The sequence below is a fragment of the Furipterus horrens genome, unplaced genomic scaffold (genome assembly GCF_987537825.1).
Source record: "Furipterus horrens unplaced genomic scaffold, mFurHor1.1.pri manual_scaffold_8, whole genome shotgun sequence".
Lineage (NCBI taxonomy): Eukaryota > Metazoa > Chordata > Mammalia > Chiroptera > Furipteridae > Furipterus > Furipterus horrens.
This window is the reverse complement of record NW_028327178.1, coordinates 2,066,168-2,085,570: the sequence shown is the minus strand read 5'-3', so window position 1 is coordinate 2,085,570 and position 19,403 is coordinate 2,066,168. Positions and strand designations below refer to the sequence as shown.

At 57.5% G+C, this 19,403-nt stretch overlaps 1 protein-coding gene across 1 annotated transcript in view; it reads left to right on the top strand.

Annotated features, from left to right (window-relative positions):
* The window catches only part of TSHZ1 (teashirt zinc finger homeobox 1), a 66,957-nt gene extending 47,674 nt beyond the window's left edge, over nucleotides 1-19,283 (top strand). The window contains exon 2 of the mRNA XM_090285382.1: nucleotides 14,752-19,283. Coding sequence (XP_090141508.1) covers nucleotides 14,752-17,945 — 3,194 coding nt within the window. The 3' untranslated portion in view covers nucleotides 17,946-19,283. The remainder of the gene's footprint in view (nucleotides 1-14,751) is intronic.
* Nucleotides 19,284-19,403: the final 120 nt, after the last annotated feature.

The window sequence follows — 19,403 nt, the reverse complement described above, 5'->3', positions numbered from 1 at the left end:
GAGCACCGCAGGGACCACGGTCGCTGGTCCACACTCGAGGGCAGCCGGCGCGCACGGGCGTCCTCCACGTGCATGTCGTATGTTGACTGGACGCCGGGCCTGGGAAACACATTGGGGGAGCTCATCAGGCCACGTGGACTTGAATAGCTTTTTAAAAAGTGTCATTTCTGAACCTCAGGCACAGCCTGCCTTTTGTCTTTTCTTTTTTTTTTGAAATTCAGGGGTGCACATTTCCGGTTATGACCTCCTGAGGCACCTTATGCTCAGCTACCCTTCAGCCAAAGGGGTGCCGCGCCCAGCAGCGCAATGCGAGTTCCCGTTTCTTTGTTGTGTTTTGGTCTCTGTCTTTTTCGGAAGCGTCCACCATGCAAGAAGTGATACTAGGAGGACTTTTTATAAGTTTGCTTTGAATACATTAAGGTATTTTTAGTTCACAAGAACGATTTTCCCCGGAGAACACGACCCACTTCCTTGTCGAAGCTTAAACCCTGGCAGGGAGACGTTTCAGACAGACGTCTGCCTCAGCCCCGCTGCCCTGTCCCTGCGGCCTCTGCGGCCTGAAGGCCCGTTTTTTTTCCCAAGAGAAATTTTCTCTCTGTGGGGTTATCTCCCTGCAGTTCGCCGCGGAGGTGGGGTCCCCGCAGCTCGTCACGCACGTGTACTGGGACATGCAGAAACACGTCAGGAAAGTAAAGTGCGTGTGTCTCGACTGTCGTCTTTGATTGGAGCTCTGCTCTGACGGTCGTTTGAAGCCAACATGAAATGCAGGGCCTGCCTGACCCGTTTTAGCGCCATTATCATAATCTCACTGTCGTGTGGCCACCGAGTTAATGTACTTACAAATGACAGAGAAAGTGTGTTACATGACCTTAGGGTTTTCAAAAATTAAATGACGTCCCAGGTCGTATTTCAAAGAGGAGCCGAGGAGAACGACCCCCTTCCCCACGTAAAGTGTCCCTGCGCGCGGCCACAGGATATTGTATTTCTTCTTTATTACACAAAAATGTGAAGCTTTTAAACTCCAGGTTCCCCCCATAAAATTTAATATTGGGGTAGAGAATGAAATACTGGGGGAGACTCTTGCCCCTCGGGGCACCGTGCCCCTCCCCCCGTGGTCCCAGTTGGTTGCGGAAACACTTGGACATTCTTTTCTGATGATGAGTTTAGTATTTTCCCTTCTATAGAAGGCCCGTGACTTCCCATCCAAAAGCCAGTAAAGTCCTTGTGTTTATTGAATACGCTTTGCTAGGGTGTTAACAATGGGTCTTTTTTTTCTTACGCATTTCAGGATCATTTTTGGTTTTAAAATGTTCTTTTGGAAGAACTGAGTCTTTGGGCTTGAGGTTAAATGAGATATCGAGGCGACTCTTAAAGCAGGTGCTGTTGGTGGCTAATCAGGGGCCCAGAGCCCTGCGCTCCCCACCCGTCATGGTGTCTGAACGCACCCCGTGGAGAACCGGAGGGGGGCCAGGAGCGGGACAGGCACACCCGTGCGCAAGCAGACCTGAGACAGACCTCACCCCGTCCTTACACGTGTAGCTGCCGGAATCTGCCGTCAGGTTCTAGAACTCTCTCCAAGGAGATCGAACGGGGGCCTCGGAAGCAGCCCCCAGGCTACGCAAAGCAGGAGATTGCCCTGCGGACCTTGGACGGGACGGTCTCCCTGCGACAGGAAGAACCCGGAGCCCCTCTTCGTTTTGTTCCCGTGTGGGGAGGAGGCAGACTTGGAGGGGCGAGGGTCCTGCCAACCTGGAGCGGAGTGCAGGGGCCAGAAATGTGGCTCACGTGTAGGCGTGGCAGTCCTTCCTGCAGTCCTCAGGGGCCACGCAGGCGTGACAGGGTACGTAAGTCACGGCCACAAGTTGGTGGGGCATAAGGACGGCCTTTGAAAGCCAACATCTGGGACTGAAACGGAGTGGCTTCAGCCTCCCCCCGGCCCCCCGCAGACTGCCATCGAGGTGCCCGAGTCCCCCGAGTCCCCTGCAAGAGCTGGGCTCTGGGTCCGGGAGGGGGAGGGGTTCCTCCGAGTCCACTGGGCGCCTTGTGGAGCCTCGCAGTGCCAGGTCCTGTCAAGCCCCCGGCAGCGCTGACCTCGGGAACAGGATCTGAAGTTATTCAATGTGGTGAAACTTCTGAAGTTAGTCTGTCCTGTGTTCTGCGCCCGGGTCAGAATTGCGGGGGACAGGATGAGGTTGCAGGGTGTGCTTAGAAATGGCTTGTCATGATTGATTTTTTTAAATTTTTTACCCCAAACAATCAGAGCATTTTACAAATTTCTCTGACACAGCCAAAAAGTTCTCATTTATTTCTGTTCCGGGTCTCGTGGCTCTGAAAACCGCGTTCTGTCCTTAATTTCAACGGACACTAATCGCAAGTTTCTGTGTGTGTACACAGAAACTTTTATTTTTTAATGAGTGTGCACCATGATTACAGAAATGGGAACACGTTTGCGGTGAGCTCTGCCCAGCGTCCCGCACTTCACAGGCTGGCCCGCAGCTTCCTTCTCTCCGGCGGACGAGACGGTGCGACAGGAGACAGCGGCCACGTTGCATCTGGGCGCTGGGGTGGTCTCCGAGCAAGGACGTCGCATTTCACATGGAGGCCGGGAGCCAGGCGGCCATGCTGAGCCGCCCTCATGGCGGGGCCCCTTTGGAGGTTCCGCGTGAGCTGGGGGAGGCGGTGGAGGCGGGCTGTCCCTGCAGAGCACAGGCCCCGCGCCCCCGGGAGGCTCCTGCGCACATGGGGCGCAGCAGGCGGGAAAGGTCTTTCCTGTGCACGTCCGGGCCCCCCCAGGCTGGAGTAGAAGGAACGCAGGGAACGTCTGGTGCAGGTGGAAATGCCCAGACTCAGGCCTTCGGAAACCGCCACTGCGCAGCGTCCCGCAGGACAGTGTCGACCTATTTCTGGGACACCGTGCCGGCAGGCTGCGCCTTCGGGCTGTGACTTGTGAATGGATCTCGGGGTCAAAGTCAGACCCCCCCCCAACACCCCGCCCCCCATCGGCATCCTTAAGAAGTGGGGAGCGGGGAGGGTTATTAGCGCCGTGAATCGCCTCTCCTGGCAGTTCAACGCCAAGAAAGGCCCAAGGTGGTCCCGGCCATTGGGGGCCGGCGTACACATCACTGAAGATGAAATTATTAGATAATTGGGAAGCTTAACAGTGTGCGTTTTGCACTTCCCATTGTTTTGCTGACTTGCACTTTTCTTGCTGTCGGGGATTTTATTAACTGTCTTTAAGACATCTATCACCTCCCTCTTCATTTTCCAGGGGGCACGTTCTCCAGGAAGGAGAGCACGGCGGCTCCTGCCCCAGGAAGAGTGCTGTGTTTTCATTGACATGCGGCGCATTACCATAATTGGCTTTTCTACATGATAGGAGAGAGGAAATAATAATGTCATTTTATTTACAGCCAGAGTGTCGCTGTATGAGACTTCTCCAAGTTTCTGCCATGCTGTGTAGGTCAAATGACATCTTTTGATCAGCCCTGTCCAAAGACATCAAAGCTGAGTGGCATGTAATGGAGACCTAGTGACAAACCAAATCTAGAGGAGAAATAAGACTGCCAGTTTCCCATTAAGCAACCTGCTAACCAGCACGGCTTCCCCCGTCGGCCCCGACACCGCTCTGACCACCTAAATCAGGCGAATGAAAGGGAGCCGAATTGGACATTAGCACTGCAAATGACTGTGGTGATTGTCACGCCGTCCCCCGCCCCCCGAAACCGGCAAGCAGACTGCGCCAGGCCCGGCGAGCCTGCTCCCGTCCCCGCGTTTCCTGCCTGCCACCGGCTGGGTTTCTGATCTGGTTTATTTAGGTTTGACATCAGCCAAATGGTGAAGCAGGATACCTCTGACAGGTCTTCCTGCTGATGGAACGGGAGACACGGCTCAGGAAGGGTGGAGCCTCTCAGACAGCGCTTCTGAGCGGCGGTTCGCCCTGTCCCCTCCCCTGTTTCTTCCCTTTATGGCCCCACTCATAGGTGCTCCGATTCCCGGTCAAATCATTAGGGCCTTCAGGACCTGAGGAAGGATGGCGGGCGGATGGACAAAGACCTCACGTGGACTGCCACACGGACGGGAGGCACATTTGTCTTCTGTAAAGGGTTTTTAAACAGGGATTTTTATTCTGGAGATTGATACACCGAGTTCTCTCTGTGGCACTTCCGCCAGCCTCCCTCCCAGGCGACCGGGCCCGCGGAAGCTCGTACCGCGTGTGAGCACGCAGCCTCCCCGGTGCTCGGTCGCTTTGGGTTGAATGTTGGCTCACGCTTCAGTTCATTCTTCCAGTCCCCTCGTGCGGGCACCGCGCTAGCTGCCGGGGGCAGGCCTCTCAGGTGCCAGGACTCCCGGAGCCCTGGCCCCGCCGAGGACAGACGCCAGACCGCACGGGAGGGGAGGGTCGCGGTGGGCCAGCCAGGTGGCCGTGCAGAGCTGAGGCTGGGGGTGGGTGGAGCGCTGATTCTAGGAGCCTGGGTTCATGTGCTTGGAAACGGGTTGTTTTTTTGGGGGGTCCACCCTCTTTGTTATTGTGGTAAAATACACATGACATAAAATCGGTCATTGCCACCGTTCCTAAGTGCACAGCTCAGTGACATTAAGTTCATTCATCCACAGAACTTCTTATCGTCCCAAACTGCACTCCGTCCCCCTTAAACAACATCCGCCTTCCCCTCCCCCAGCCCCTGGTCACCCCGTCTGCTTCCTGTCTCTGTGACCAGTCTGGGTCGGCGCGGCCCTGCGGCCGTCTCCTCCGCGGCGGCCCTGGGAGCGCTGCCCTCGCCCTCGCGGCTGGTGCCTGACCGCGACTACAGGACCCAACACTGTAGGTGCTGACGTCACGTGGGTGACGACCTGTTTTACAAACCGCATGCTCTGAAGGCGGGACACATCTGGAGCGCACGCCACTTCCAGTTGCCGGTGGAAGGGCCTGCCTGTGGCAGCGCGGGTGCCGGCTGGGGCCTGGCTCTGTCCCCGACCGCGTGGGCCGTCCCGCTCCGCAGCTCGCTGACTGTGCAGCGGGGGCGGCTCCCTTCCCCTCGTGCCTCAGGTCCCTCACGTGGACGGGGACGGTGGCAGCAGGCTCTCCCCTAAGCGCACCGACAGGAGGCCTACGCCGTCAGCAGGTGCAGAGCGACGTGCGGGGCGTCCGGTTCAGGGTACGGGCCCGGTCAATGTCGCCTGTCACCGAGTCTCGGCGGCATTCGGCCCAAAGCTCGGTGCTGGCTGAGCGGAGTCTGTGGGTGTGGGAGTGAGATGTTTGCCCAGAAAGGAGTGCATTCTTGCTTTCAGAACAACGCTCTACGGCCAGCGCCCCCGCGTACGTTAATAGAGGGCTGGAGCGTCATTCTCCGGGCGGATCCTTAGCCCAGAAGGTGTTTCCTTGCCACTGCTTGGGGCTGGGCGTCAGCATCGTCATGGGGAAGATGAGCCCCTTGCCCTCTACGGAGAACAAGGGTCCCTGCGTGTACCCTCCCTTCCGGCAGGTGTTTGAGAACCGCCAGCCTCACGCATCTTCCTCCCCACGTGCGAGGCGGCCCCGCTCACTTCTGCTTCCAGTCCCCTCCCCTGGGTGGGTCGGACGGTGCCGCAGCCTCTGCTTCCTGTCTCTCTCCCTCGGGACGTTTGTCCTCCGTGTTCCTTGTTCGCTTAAACTTGCCCAGCGCTTCTTTCCACGTGCCTTTGTGAACAGAACCGAGGCGGCAGGAGGGAGGCAGGGACGCGGGGGCCACGCCGGGGGCCGGGGGCCGGTCGTGGGAGGAGGACTGCCGGCACAGAGGGTGTTTTGTTTCCGATGCCCCACGAAGGCGTCTCTGTTAAAAGCTTTTCCTGGAAGTTGTCTGGACCAAACCTTGTATGTTCTTCAAGACGTGGTCGCGGGTGGGCTCGGCTCCACGGGCTGCCTTTCTGCGGAAACCAAGAAGGGAAGTGTCCCTAGATGAGGGAGCGTCGCTTAGGCTAAACTTCTAAGAAGCCACGTGATGACGGGGGGAGGGGCCCGAGCACCCCCTCACGAGGGCGCAGTGCCGCAGCCTCCGCTGGGATCCCCGTCAGAGTAACGGGAAGAGGGCGCCAGCCCCTCCCCTCCCGGAGCCTCGCGGGTGTCTGCAGCTTCCCTATGGGATGCAAACGAGGAGTGGGATCCGCGCACCTGCCGAGCCTCGCAGGTGCCCCAGGCACCGGGCTGCAGCCTGCTGGCGCCCGTCACACTCCGCTCAATAATGCAGGGGAGTTGCTCCCCCACAGTGTCACCTGTCTAGGTGAGCCGTGCCAGCGTCTATCCGAAGTGACAGCCGTCTTTGAGTCCCGGCGTCACTGACTGACTCCTCTTTCATCATCCGTGGTGGAGAGGTAACATTTTCGACAAGACCGTTGCCTCTCCCACGGCGTGTTTCTCCGCGCGCCCCCGCCTCCCTCGCCGGTCCCCGTAGCGCACCTGATCAAGCCGTGGTCCCTGACAAAGGCTTCCTTCTCCGAATTAAGCGAGCCCACCGGGGCTGGGCACGGTCAGGAAGGATGCGAGGGGGTGGCTGCTGAGGGGCCTGACGGGTCTGGGCACGGGGACCCTCGCCCCACGGAGGCCGGGTCCCCGGCCCCCGCAGTGCGCCTCCCTGGGAAGAACGACGCCAGCTCGTTCTGCAGCATGATTTGAACATCTGTCCTGCCCTTCACGGTCATTTGTATCCGTAATGGAAACGGGTTAAATACTTCCCTTCTGATGCTGCCGGCAGGGATGGAAATGAGCGTTTCTGTGAAATCATCTTGGCCTGATTCATCTGCGTGCCCGCCCGTCGGTGATGGAGCCATAATGAGGATGCTGGGACCTGGAGTTTATGGGATGACGGGCAGGGGCCAGTGAATCTCGGAGATGACAGTCACGGCAGAGGGCCGCCCCTCACTGACCTCTGCCAGCACTGCGGGCTCTTCTGCTGAGGGAGGGCCAGGGCAGTCTCCCCTCTGAGGGGCCCCCCGCAAGGGGTGTTGCCAGCTGCAGTACCCCAGGGAGGGAGGAAGACTCGGGCTTTCTCCAGGTCCCTGTGATTATAAACTTCCCACTTTCCCCATGACCTTGTCTTTGCCTAAGAAGTCACTTTGCTTCCTTAGCTGCCCGTGGGAAGAGGAGCCATTGTGTTCGAATTGCTGGTGCTAGTTCACATTTTTAAAAATTGGATCTCAGTTTGTTTTCACGGTGTGTCCTCTGCATGTCACTGTGCTGCTAGGGAACATCGCCGGTCTTCTAGCAAGAGGGGTTGCGGGTCCACGGGGGTCCTGTGACGTCTTGTGAATTCGGGTTCATTAATGTGGATGATTTGACATATGTTCCTGCTAACATGCTGTATTCATATGTTGTATTTCCCGGTGTTACCACCTTTCTGAAAATCCAAGGGTGTTATTGATGAGACCATTTAGTCGGTTGCCCTGTTCGCTGACCGGCCGGGATCTGAATGATTCCAGAGGCTGAAATTTGGGGCCCAGCGGAAACTGCACCTGTCCGTGGAAGGAATGTGTTACGTCGCCCACTTTCTATCAGGACGTCTTGTCTGGCAGGAGCAGATCCCATGCAGGTGTTACCGCGGGTGAGCGGGTACACTGAGCGGCCAGGTGGGCACCTGCTGGATTTTGTGGGGCAGCTTTAAAGCCAACTCACAGAACAGGCCAGGTTCAGGGGGGAGCCTGTCCCCGGATGCCTCGTCTGCTCACCTGTGCAGGGATAGCAATGGCGAGCGCCCGAGCTCCGGAGCCTCGCCCTCCCCTTGGAGGGGAAGACAGACTGGTTTGGGGAGACACCTTAGATGACATGTAACGGGTGTAGGTGAGGGGCAGGTGTGGGGCAGGCTCGGGCGTGGGACAGAAACCTAAGTGCTCAGAGCTGGGGTGAGCTCTGACCCCATTCAGCCGTTAGGAAGCAAGCCCAGCTGTCCCCCCTCACAAGCCCTAACATGGCCGTGGAATAGAGTAGAGCTTGTTTTCTCTAAAAAACGCTGGGCTGTGACTTGAGAAATATCGTTTCTCTCTAATGTGCCAAAGAGGACATGCCCGCACCTCCCTGCGCGGCTGCCGGGTGCTGCCTCTGTCCACCCGCACGGGGACGCGGCAGCGTCGTCTGCTCGGGGCCCGGCCTGTCCTCAGCGACGCGTCGGCATCCGGAACGCACGCTTCGTGGCAAAAATGTGAACAAGATTTAATTTTTTAAAAGTGAAATTTAACCTTAAGATACAGTTGTCTTATTCCCATTTTGGAAATAAGAGCATCTATGTGGTTTTAATTTTTCATTCACCCACACATGCACACACATGTATGTGCATATACTCACGCATGTGTGCAAACACCCATGCATACACTCACTTGCATGCTCACCCATGCACACGACTTCTGCATGCACCCACACGCACACACATGACCACATGTGCACTCTCACATATGCATCCACATGAATGTGCCAGCCACACACATGTACTTTCACATATACACCCATGCAGTTACATATATGCACCCACACACATATACCCACCCACACATGCACACACTTTCATGTATGCACCTATGCACACCCCCACACACTGCCACCTATGTACTGCACATGCACACTTTCACATATGCACACATGCACACCCCACACTGTCACCTATGTACTGCACATGTACATGCTTTCACATGTGCACACATGCACACACACACCCTGCACACTGTCACCTATGTACCGTGCATGCACATGCTTTCACATATACACACATGCACACCCCACACACTGTCATCTATGTACCACATGTGCACATGGTTGCACACATGCGTGCACACTTTCACATATGTACCGTGGGTCCAGGCTAGCACATGCAGGCGGGCAGCACCTTCTCCCTGCATTGCAGGTGCTGCCATGAGCTTCATCAGGTGGTGTCCTCCAGGTCTGGGCTACTGTGACTGTCCCCCCCACCCCCCTAGGGCAGGGCTTCCGTATGTGGTCAGTGTCATGCCCTACACTGCGTGCCAGGCTCAGGGAGGGCCGGGGACTGAGGACAGAGCTGTTCGGACACAGGAAAGAATGGCAGAAACGGTGCTGTGGAGTCTGTTTCATACAATGGGGAGAGATGTCACTTATTTCTGTAAGTAACTACGGAAGGGGAGTCTCATGCTGCAGGGACCATGGCCAGGCACGGGTGGCAGGGGTGGGGGGATGGGGTGCAGGGGAGCTGAGAGCCGGGGGGGTTAGGGAAAAGATGCATGTGGGGGGTTGACTTTATTTTCTGTGATTCAGGAGTCTCCCTCAGAACAAACACTCTTTTAGTCTAAAAATTGTATTAGTTCACCTGGTGAGATGCACTGTTCACATGGCTCCAACCCTGGAAATAAAAATTTCTGCAAGTACGGCAGTACCTTCTGGTACCTTTGAACTCATGTACGTTAGAAGTTTTTTAGGAAATTATAGCTTGTAATGAAAACAGAAGGTCATGACAAATAATTACCTGAACTCAGAAGTTTTCATGAGCTCCTCCCTCCCCCTCCCTCCTCCCTCCCTCCCCCTCCCTCCCCCTCCCCCTCCCTCCTCCTCCCTCCCTCCCTCTCTCTCTGCCTCTCCCTTTGCCTAACACGTTTTAAAGAAGCATCTGGGGGACCAATGATGAGAATTCACTGATAATAGTAAAAATAAACCTGGTTGGTACTGTAGGGGCAGATGTTTCCTGTGTGACAGCAAGGGTGTGACTTGCATTCAGACACCATTACTGTTACGGAGGGAATTCCAAGAAAGTCCGGTGTCCTGTGACCTTGTGTGAAGCTTCCAGTCAAGTGTAGAAATAATTACATGGGCTATTTTAGCTGGTGGTGAAACCCATTGAAACGTGATGTATGTCTGACTGCAGCATATTTAACGGTAGAAACTCTCCTGTGTGAGCAGCCGGTCCCCAGCCCATCCCTGTGGATCTGTGAGTCCCCACGCTGCTTCCGCCCGTGTCTGACCCTCAGTGTCAACGTTTGTCCTTTCTCCTGCGCGTTTACGACGAGGCGCTCCTGGGTTTGAAGGTGGCGACATTTCGGGGCGTACGCTCTGCGTGGGCTTCAGAGACTACAGTCTTCCTCCGCTCCCCTCTTGAGTTCACGCCCTCAGCAAAGGCGGTGCCACTGACTTCCTAATGGGACCTTGTGTGGAGCGCGGTGCCACCGCGCAGGGGGGCCAAGGGGCTGCATGTGGACACAGTCGCTATTGGTCCCTCGTGACGGCCGGGGGTGCGGTGTCCCGAGCGTGGACGGCGACTCGGTGAGTTCCCTTTCTTTGACAGGACTCGGCCGTGCGGAGATGTACCTCCTGCCAGATCTCCTCTTTGCCTTTCTAACTGGCAGCGGCCGGGGCGGCGCTTTCCGCAGCTGGTGGGTCTCCTCTGCGATTCCCCGGGAACCCGGCCGGGGCTTGGGGCCGAGCCTGCTAACGTGGGTCTGTAGGCCAGAGGCGTCAGACGGTCCTGGGGTGGCGTGTGTCGCTCCGCAGATGCTGGGGGAATCATGACAATGCGCCGACCGGGTGCGGATGTGCGCAGCCGGCAGGGCCACTGGCTGCTCCAGGCGTGACGGCAGAACCCGCCCGCGGAGTCCCACGCAGGCCGCGGGCGTGACGTCCGCACGGCCTGTCAGGGGCACGCACAGGTTCCTCGCTGTGCTTCTCCCTCCTTTAACTTCTCTTTCATTTTTCAAGGGCCTGTATTTCTTTCTCTCCTTTTGCTCCCTGACGCGGCTAAAAATCACAAGAGTCTCCCGTTGCTTTCCTCGTGGTTTGGGCTCTGATCTGGGCCGTCCCCACGCCCAGTTCCATTGTTGCAACACGTGACCAACTCCGGCCAGCAGACGAGTCCCTGAGGCGCTCCCCGGGAGGGGCCTTGAAAGGAGGCGTCTTGTTTCTCAGTTAACGTGAGATTAAATTCTGGGGTGGTGAGAAGAGGAAGAAATTATATTTATTTCCAGGACGTCACCTGCGGATTCCTAATTATAATTAGAATTTGGTAAAAACCAGAGGCCATTTTGTTAGTTCTTGGCTTCTATTGGGTTTGAAGTATGAACCGGAGCGTTAGCGACTGGAATGGGCCAACGGCCACTGGCCAAGGCAACAGACCAGCGTTTGCTCCTGTCACTCCGGAGCAGGGTCCTCCCAGCTTTGCCTTCCTGCGAAACCTAAAACTTACATTTGTAAATTAAGATGGAAACCGCGTGGACGGCGGTGTTTTCCTGAGAGGAAGGAGCTCTGGGTCCGCTTTCTCTGGGGCCTTTGTCCCCCAGTATTTTCTAAGTTGCACCGAAAGCCCCTGCTACCTCTGAGGCAGAGGCGATGTGGCTTTACAAGTGATCGGTGACACATTTGGAAGAAAGTGAGTTTTGGAAGACCGTACCGTGCGCCGAGGCCGGACGTTTACCTCTCAGGCGTGCGGGGCCCCCTCTGTCATTGGTCCCGGGAGTGAACGTGGTTTGGTATGACGCCTTCTGTTCAGGGGTGTCGCGTTTGCCAGTGGAAGACCTCGTTGGGTGGAGATAAGCATGTGATTTGGTGTCATTGCGTCACTGCACCAGGTGGTAGAATGACAGCAAAGCGTGGCATTTACCGGAGGCCCATGACCAGGCAGGGACCGAGAACCCGTGTGCTGCCCTGTCCCCTGGGAGGAACCATTTCCTCGCAGCCGGCGCTCCATTCCGTGTGCTCACGAGGCGAGGACGGCTGGGGGCCACGGTTTCCAGCCCTGTCCTTGTTACTTCTGTGTACTGCGCCCCCGCCAGGGCCGCTGCCCATGGGAGCCCTGAGCAAGGCCGACGTGGGGCCGCAGGTGACCACTGAGCTGCGGGACTGGTGGCCCAGGAGTCCCTCCCGCTGCTGCCGTCTGGGGCCCCAGCGCCTTCCCCAGCCTGGACGGCTCCCAGAGGGGACCTCTGGGGGGCCCAGGGCTGAGCCCGCATGGTGAGCCCTCGGAACCCGGGACCGTCCCAACCCTGTGAGTTTTGGGCAGAACGGAAGTGCGATTGAACGCGGCCATCAGTTTTGGTTTTACAAGCTTTGCATTTCACGTGAGGGCCACAGGATGATTTAGCACGTTCCCCAGCTGCTGAGGCCTGAAGGTAACCCTGAGGTCGCGCTGTGGCGACTGCGCTCCGCTGGGTCAGCGCGGTCCCAGATCCGTGAGTGGGGTCGTTCTGGTTCGGCTGTGGATCAGACGCGGACACGTGTGCTCAGATTGCTCACGCTGTCCCCGAGGTGTGGGAACGGGCCGTGGGCAGGACAGCACTGTGCACGGGTGCAGCAGTCCCCCCTTTTCCGTGGTTCATGTTCTGAGGTTGACGTTACCAGCGGTCACCTGCTGTCTGAAACTTTGAGGTGGAAAATTCCAGAAATAAAGTACCCATTTGTTTACAAGTGTGGCCGTTCTGAGTGTGCTGAGATCTCGAACTGTCCCGCTCTGTCCCTTCCAGACGTCACCCACCTCTTTGTCACCCGCTGGCCGCTCAGCCGCCACCTTGGGGATCAGATCGACCGCCTGTGTTGCAATGCTTGTGTTCAATTATTTTATTGTTATAATTGTTCTATTCCATAATTAGTTATCATTGTTGGTCTCTTCCGGTGCCCAATCATAGATTAAACTTTATAACAGCCATGCACACGTTAGGGAAAGTGTGTAACTGGGGCTCGGTACCACTTGTAGTTTCAGGCATCAGTTGGGCGTCTCGGGATGGATCCCCCACCAGGAAAGTGGGATGACTGTGTTCTCTTCAGGCCAGCTACATGGTTGACGCGGTGGTCACTGGTTGTCTGTGCAGCTGTGCACATGAGCTCACGGGTTGTCATGGGCTACATGTGTGTGCATGTGAGCTCACTGGTTGTCATTGGCCAAGTGTGTGCGCATGTGAGCTCCCAGGTTGTCATTGGCTGTGTGTGTGCATGTGAGCTCACTGGTTGTCATTGGCCATGCGTGTGCATGTGAGCTCATAGGTTGTCATTGGCCATGTGTGTGTGTGCATGTGAGCTCCCAGGTTGTCATTGGCCATGTGTGTGTGTGCATGTGAGCTCACAGGTTATCATTGGCCATATGTGTACGTGAGCTCAGGGGATGTCACTGGCTGTGTGTGTGAGTTGCACGTGAGCTCAGGGGATGTCACTGGCTGTGTGTGTGTGTGTGCGCGCGTGCGCACGTCGCTCACAGTGGTTGCACATGCTCACACTCGGGAGTGCCTGCTGCGGGAGTCTGCGGTCCTCCGCCTGCAGGTGCTGAAGCTCTTCCATCGTTCCCGCCGCCCCCACGTCTACCCCTGGGCTGACAAGGTGGCCTCTGTCTGTCCTGTCAGCCACCACGGATATGCAAGTGGCTTTGCCGCATTCCCTTAGGACCCAGCTCTGATGAAGTGACAGCGAGCGATTACATTTAATGGGACACCCATCTCCGGCCACGTCAGTGTATTGCCATTGGGCCTTTCTGCAAAAAGCCTTAACCCCAAATTTCCCAAGTAATGCAACCCTAGATCAGCTAGGTATTCCCTCGAAAACTAATGAAGCAATAAAAAGTAGGTAAAATGCATAGGCCAATCAAGTCAGCTCAGAGGTCAGGCACGCCGTTATCTGCCCTCGGGAGTTCACCAGGGAGGCCACACGCTCCAGGCGCTGCGAGGTCCTGCGGTAAAGCAGCGGGTTTTTATCTCATGGCTTACGGGCCCTACCGCCCCCCTGGGGACGTGCCCGCCGGGCGGCCGTGGTGCCGGGCAGAGGCAGCCTCAGCCTGCACTGCTGCTCAGCACGCCCCGTGGGCCTCGTCAGAGCTGTAGCCATTTTACTGTGGTGACTATTCACGGCGCAAACGTGCCCGCCTCGGCCCCAAGTGCACAGCTCAGTGCACTGCTGTGTAGCCACCGCCCCGGCGCCTGCCCCAAACTGAGTCTCTGTCCCCACAGATCACCACCCCCGTCGGGCAGCCACCTCGGCTCCCTGTCCCTGTGGGTCAGACCCCTCCAGGTCCTCAGAGAAGGGGGTCACACGGTGTCTGTCCTCTGTGCTCGGCTTATTTCACGGAGCACTTTGTCCTCAAGGCCCACCCCGGGTGCAGCCATGCCAGGACCTCCTTCTGCATGTGCTGGGTGATGCACCACATTCTGTCTCCCACCGTCCTCCCAGTGGACACTTGGCTGTGTCCCCTTTGGGCTCTTGCGAATAATACTGCTTTGTACCGCTGGGCCCTCTGATACCTCCCCAGGCCCCTCTGGGTGCCTTCTGGTCCTTCCAGGCAGGAGTCTGGGGCGCTCTGTTGCCTTCTTTCTAGTGACGACCAGAGCGTGTGTGTCACTTGTCATTGGGGAGTCTTTATATTTAGGAGAAACATATGATTCTGTGTGTGGAATATGTTGCCCGAAAACTTGATGGCCAGGTCCCACCTGGTGGGAAGGTATAAGGGACTTGCCGGTCATCGCTTATGGAAGGAGAAGCCAGCGGGAGGGGCGACAGGGTTCCCTTCCCTTCCCGCGCGGCGGGTCCCCAGCGGACGTCCTCAGCAGGGGGTGGACACCTGCCTTCCAGCTGGGGCTGCTTTGCGGGGGTGTGTTCTCTCAGCGGAGGGGGCTGTCCTGGCGGGAAGTGAGTTCCTGCCGCCGAGGGGCAGAGTGGGTGGTCATGTGAAGTGGGGAGCCTTGCAGCCTGGGAGCCCGGGTGAGAGACACCCTTTTAAAGATCGTGGGGGTCCCGGGGAGGCTGTGTCCTTCAGCGTGACCCCCTTCTCACGCTGTTCCATTTTTCTGCCCTAGCTTATGTTCCCGAGGAAGAACTGAAGGCGGCAGAAATCGAGGAAGAAAGCGTGGAGGAGGATGGGCTGTCCCTGGACATTCGGGACAGTGACTACGTGGGCGGCGAAGAGGCCGAGACCAGAGAGGCCCAGAGCTCCCAGAACTCCCCCGGCAGCACGGCCACCAACCAGGACGCCGGCTACGGGTCGCCTTTCAGCGAGAACAGCGACCAGCTGGCGCACTTCAAAAGCTCCTCCTCCAGAGAAGACAAGGAGGACCCGCAGGGTGCGGACAGCGTTTCCTACCCCCAGGACAGTTTGGCCCAAATCAAGGCCGTCTACGCGAACCTGTTCTCCGAGAGCTGCTGGTCCAGTCTGGCGCTGGATTTGAAGAAGGCCGGGGCCGCCACCACCAGCACCGATGCGGGCCCCAAGGAGCGCTCCACCCCCACCCCCACGCCCCCCGCCACGACCGCGGGCAGTGCCGGCACCACCACCGGCACCCCCAGCACCAGCACCGGCACCGGCACCGGCGGCGGCGGCAGCAGCGGCGGCGGCTCGGGCTACGACTGGCACCAGGCCGCGCTGGCCAAGACGCTGCAGCAGACGCCCGCGTTCGGGCTGCTGCCGGAGCCCAGCCTCTTCAGCACGGTGCAGCTGTACCGGCAGAACAACAAGCTGTACGGCTCGGTGTTCACCGGCGCCAGCAAGTTCCGCTGCAAGGACTGCAGCGCCGCCTACGACACGCTGGTGGAGCTGACGGTGCACATGAACGAGACGGGCCACTACCGCGACGACAACCGGGACAAGGACTCCGAGAAGGCCAAGCGCTGGTCCAAGCCGCGCAAGCGCTCGCTGATGGAGATGGAGGGGAAGGAGGACGCCCAGAAGGTCCTCAAGTGCATGTACTGCGGCCACTCGTTCGAGTCCCTGCAGGACCTGAGCGTGCACATGATCAAGACGAAACACTACCAGAAAGTGCCTCTGAAGGAGCCCGTGCCGGCCATCACCAAACTGGTCCCCGCCACCAAAAAGCGGGCCCTTCAGGACCTGGCGTCCCCGTGCTCCCCCGAGCCGGCCGGGGCCGCCGCGGAGGCCGCCCTGAGCGAGTCGGCCAAGGACCAGAAGACCGCCAACCCCTACGTGACCCCCAACAACCGCTACGGCTACCAGAACGGCGCCAGCTACACCTGGCAGTTCGAGGCCCGCAAAGCGCAGATCCTCAAGTGCATGGAGTGTGGGAGCTCCCACGACACCCTGCAGCAGCTCACCGCCCACATGATGGTCACCGGCCACTTCCTGAAGGTCACCACCTCCGCCTCCAAGAAAGGGAAGCAGCTGGTGCTGGACCCGGTGGCGGAGGAGAAGATCCAGTCCATCCCTCTGCCCCCCACCACGCACACCCGGCTCCCCGCCCCCCACGTCAAGAAGCAGCCCGACTCGCCGGCGGGCTCCACGGCCCCGGATGAGAAGAAGGAGCTGGACAAGGAGAAGGCGCCGGCGGCCGGTGACGCGGAGAAGAAGATCAAGGAGGAGAGCGAGGACGCGGCGGAGAAGTTCGAGCCCACCACGCTCTACCAGTACCTCCGCGAGGAGGACCTGGACGACAGCCCCAAGGGCGGCGTGGACATCCTGAAGTCCCTGGAGAACACGGTCTCCACGGCCATCAGCAAGGCGCAGAACGGCGCGCCCTCGTGGGGCGGCTACCCCAGCATCCACGCGGCCTACCAGCTGCCGGGCGCCGCGAAGCCGCTGCCCGCCGTGCAGAGCGTGCAGATGCAGCCGTCCTACGCCGGCGGCACGAAGCCGCTGTCCTCGGAGCACAGCGCGCTCCTGCACGCCCCGGGCAGCCTCAGCCCCCCGCCCCACAAGAGCAACGTGTCGGCCATGGAGGAGCTGGTGGAGAAGGTCACGGGCAAGGGCAGCGGGAGGAAGGAGGACAGGCTCCTGGACAAGGACAAGGGCAAGGGCTCGCCGGCGAAGGCCGTGTCCCCCGTGGCCAAGGAGAATAAGGACTTCCCTGGGCCGGAGGACCCCGGCGGCAAACCCCCGCAGAAGAAAGGCCCCGAGGCGGAGGGGGGCAAGGCCAGAAAGGAGGGTGCGGCGGACGCCCACACCCCCAACGGCACCGAGCCTCTCAAAGCCAAAGTCACCAACGGCTGCAACAACCTGGGCATCATCACGGACCTCGCGCCGGAGCCCTCGTTCATCAGCCCGCTGAGCGCGCTGCAGTCCATCATGAACACGCACCTGGGCAAGGTGTCCAAGCCCGTGAGCCCCTCGTTGGACCCGCTAGCCATGCTGTACAAGATCAGCAACAGCATGCTGGACAAGCCCGTGTGCCCCGCCGCCCCCGCCAAGCGGGCCGACGCCCCCGACCGCTGCTACTACGAGAACAGCGACCAGCCCATCGACCTGACCAAGGCCAAGAGCAAGCCCCTGGGCCCCGGCGCGGCCGACGCGGCCTCGTCGCCGCTGCGGGAGAGCGCGCTCATGGACATCTCCGACATGGTGAAGAACCTGACGGGCCGCCTCACCCCCAAGTCCTCCACGCCCTCCACGGTCTCCGAGAAGTCGGACGCTGACGCCAGCAGCTTCGAGGAGGCGCTGGACGAGCTGTCGCCCGTCCACAAGAGGAAGGGCCGGCAGTCCAACTGGAACCCCCAGCACCTGCTCATCCTGCAGGCCGAGTTCGCCGCCAGCCTGCGGGAGACCCCCGACGGGAAGTACCTCCTGTCGGACCTGGGCCCGCAGGAGCGGGTGCACATCTCCAAGTTCACGGGCCTCTCCATGACCACCATCAGCCACTGGCTGGCCAACGTCAAGTACCAGCTGCGGAGGACAGGCGGGACCAAGTTCTTGAAGAGCCTGGACACAGGGCACCCTGTGTTCTTCTGCAACGATTGTGCCTCTCAGTTCAGAACTGCACCCACGTACATCAGCCACCTGGAGACGCACCTGGGCTTCAGCTTGAAGGACCTCTCCAAGCTGCCGCTCGGGCCGCTTCAGGACCAGCAGAGCGTTTCGAAAGTCCTGGCCACCAAGGCCCTGGGCCCGGTGGGGGCTGCTGAGGACGACCTGGGCTCCACATTCCAGTGCAAGCTGTGCAACCGGACCTTTGCGAGCAAGCACGCTGTCAAACTGCACCTTAGCAAGACCCACGGCAAGTCCCCGGAGGACCACCTGATCTACGTGACGGAGCTGGAGAAGCAGTAGCGTCCGGGCGCGCGAGGGCCCCAGACCATTGCACTAAACGCTGTCTTCACACTGCACTAGGCCTGGCCTGAGCCTCCGAAATCAGCCTCTCGTCGGTTGCCCAACGGCACGTCTGGACCTTGGCTTTTCTTACACATATTTTGTAGCTATATTTATATGCTCTCTGTCCAATCATGCATGTTATTTTTCTTTTTCCGTGGGTCCGAGTCTGACCTTTCTTTTCACCATCTGTTCTCGATGTGACGCTATCTTTTGTAGGAAATAGTGGGGCTCACTACTCAGACGCAGGACTTAGCAGGAAAGAAAGACGCAAATAACGAGGATAAAAAGACGTCCTAAAGTTACAGAGTTGCCGTGACAATAAAGGCCACACAGCCTGGTGGTGTCCAGTTTAACCCTTCGAAGACTGTAATTGTATCTCTGTGCCTTTCACTAAAAAAATAAAAATAAAAAATAAAAAAAAAGGAAAAAAAGGCTTAAAGGCATTTCATTCAGATCAAAAGCTGTGTCAGACACAAAATGTATTTAATAGTTAAAACAGGAGCTTTTCTATGCAGAGCTGGTTGTGAAGGAAGGATGCATGCAGCCCCTGGAAGACAGAAAGTTGTCGAGGACTCACGGGGTCAGGAAGCCTCACCCTCACCCATTCAAAACACAACAAAAAAACCAACAGCCGCAAACACCCCACTGCCACTATGCCCAAACCCTCTGGATGCTGAAAAAAATGCCACTTTTGGCAAAAAAAAAGTATGCAAGCTATTATTTAAAAAAATGTGTAAAAATGCTATTCCTTTCTTTTTTTTTTTCCTGTAAAATACTGCGGTTTATAGTTATTTACAAATGTAAGCTTTGGTACAAGCTGACCTTTCTATAGCGTGCCGCACTGGTAAATGGAAAAGAGAACGGGGCAGATGTTGGCGTACTTTCCTTGTAAATTGCCAGCATCAGCTTGCAGACGCCTGTATGTTACATAGCGAACCATTTTAATCTATTCAACTTTCTTTGTACCTTCTGGCTGTATGCTTTCTCTTTTAACTTTTTATATTGTCATTTTATATTAAAGTTCTGTGTATATAATGTAAAACCACAATTTTTGAATAAAATTTAGTTCCTGCAGCTTGATTTAAATAGAGAAATTTTACCGGCATTTGCATCTTTCCAGATGCATGTATATCAGACAAAAAAAAAAAAAAAAAGAATAAATGGAGACAAAGCGAGGCACTATTAATTATACGTTTGATGTTCTGTCATTAATATTGTACAGTACGTTTGGGTTCACGCGATTCACTCCACTGTTTTCCCGATTGTAAAATAAATCTTCACGCCGTTCTTGGTTTCCGTGGGTCGTCCTGTCTTCATTCCTTTGCCTCTGAGATGCTGCTGTGTGGCCGTGACCGGTCTTGCTGATGCCGTCGGCCGACCGAAGTCCTGTTCGGAGTCATCATTTTGTGACCTGTG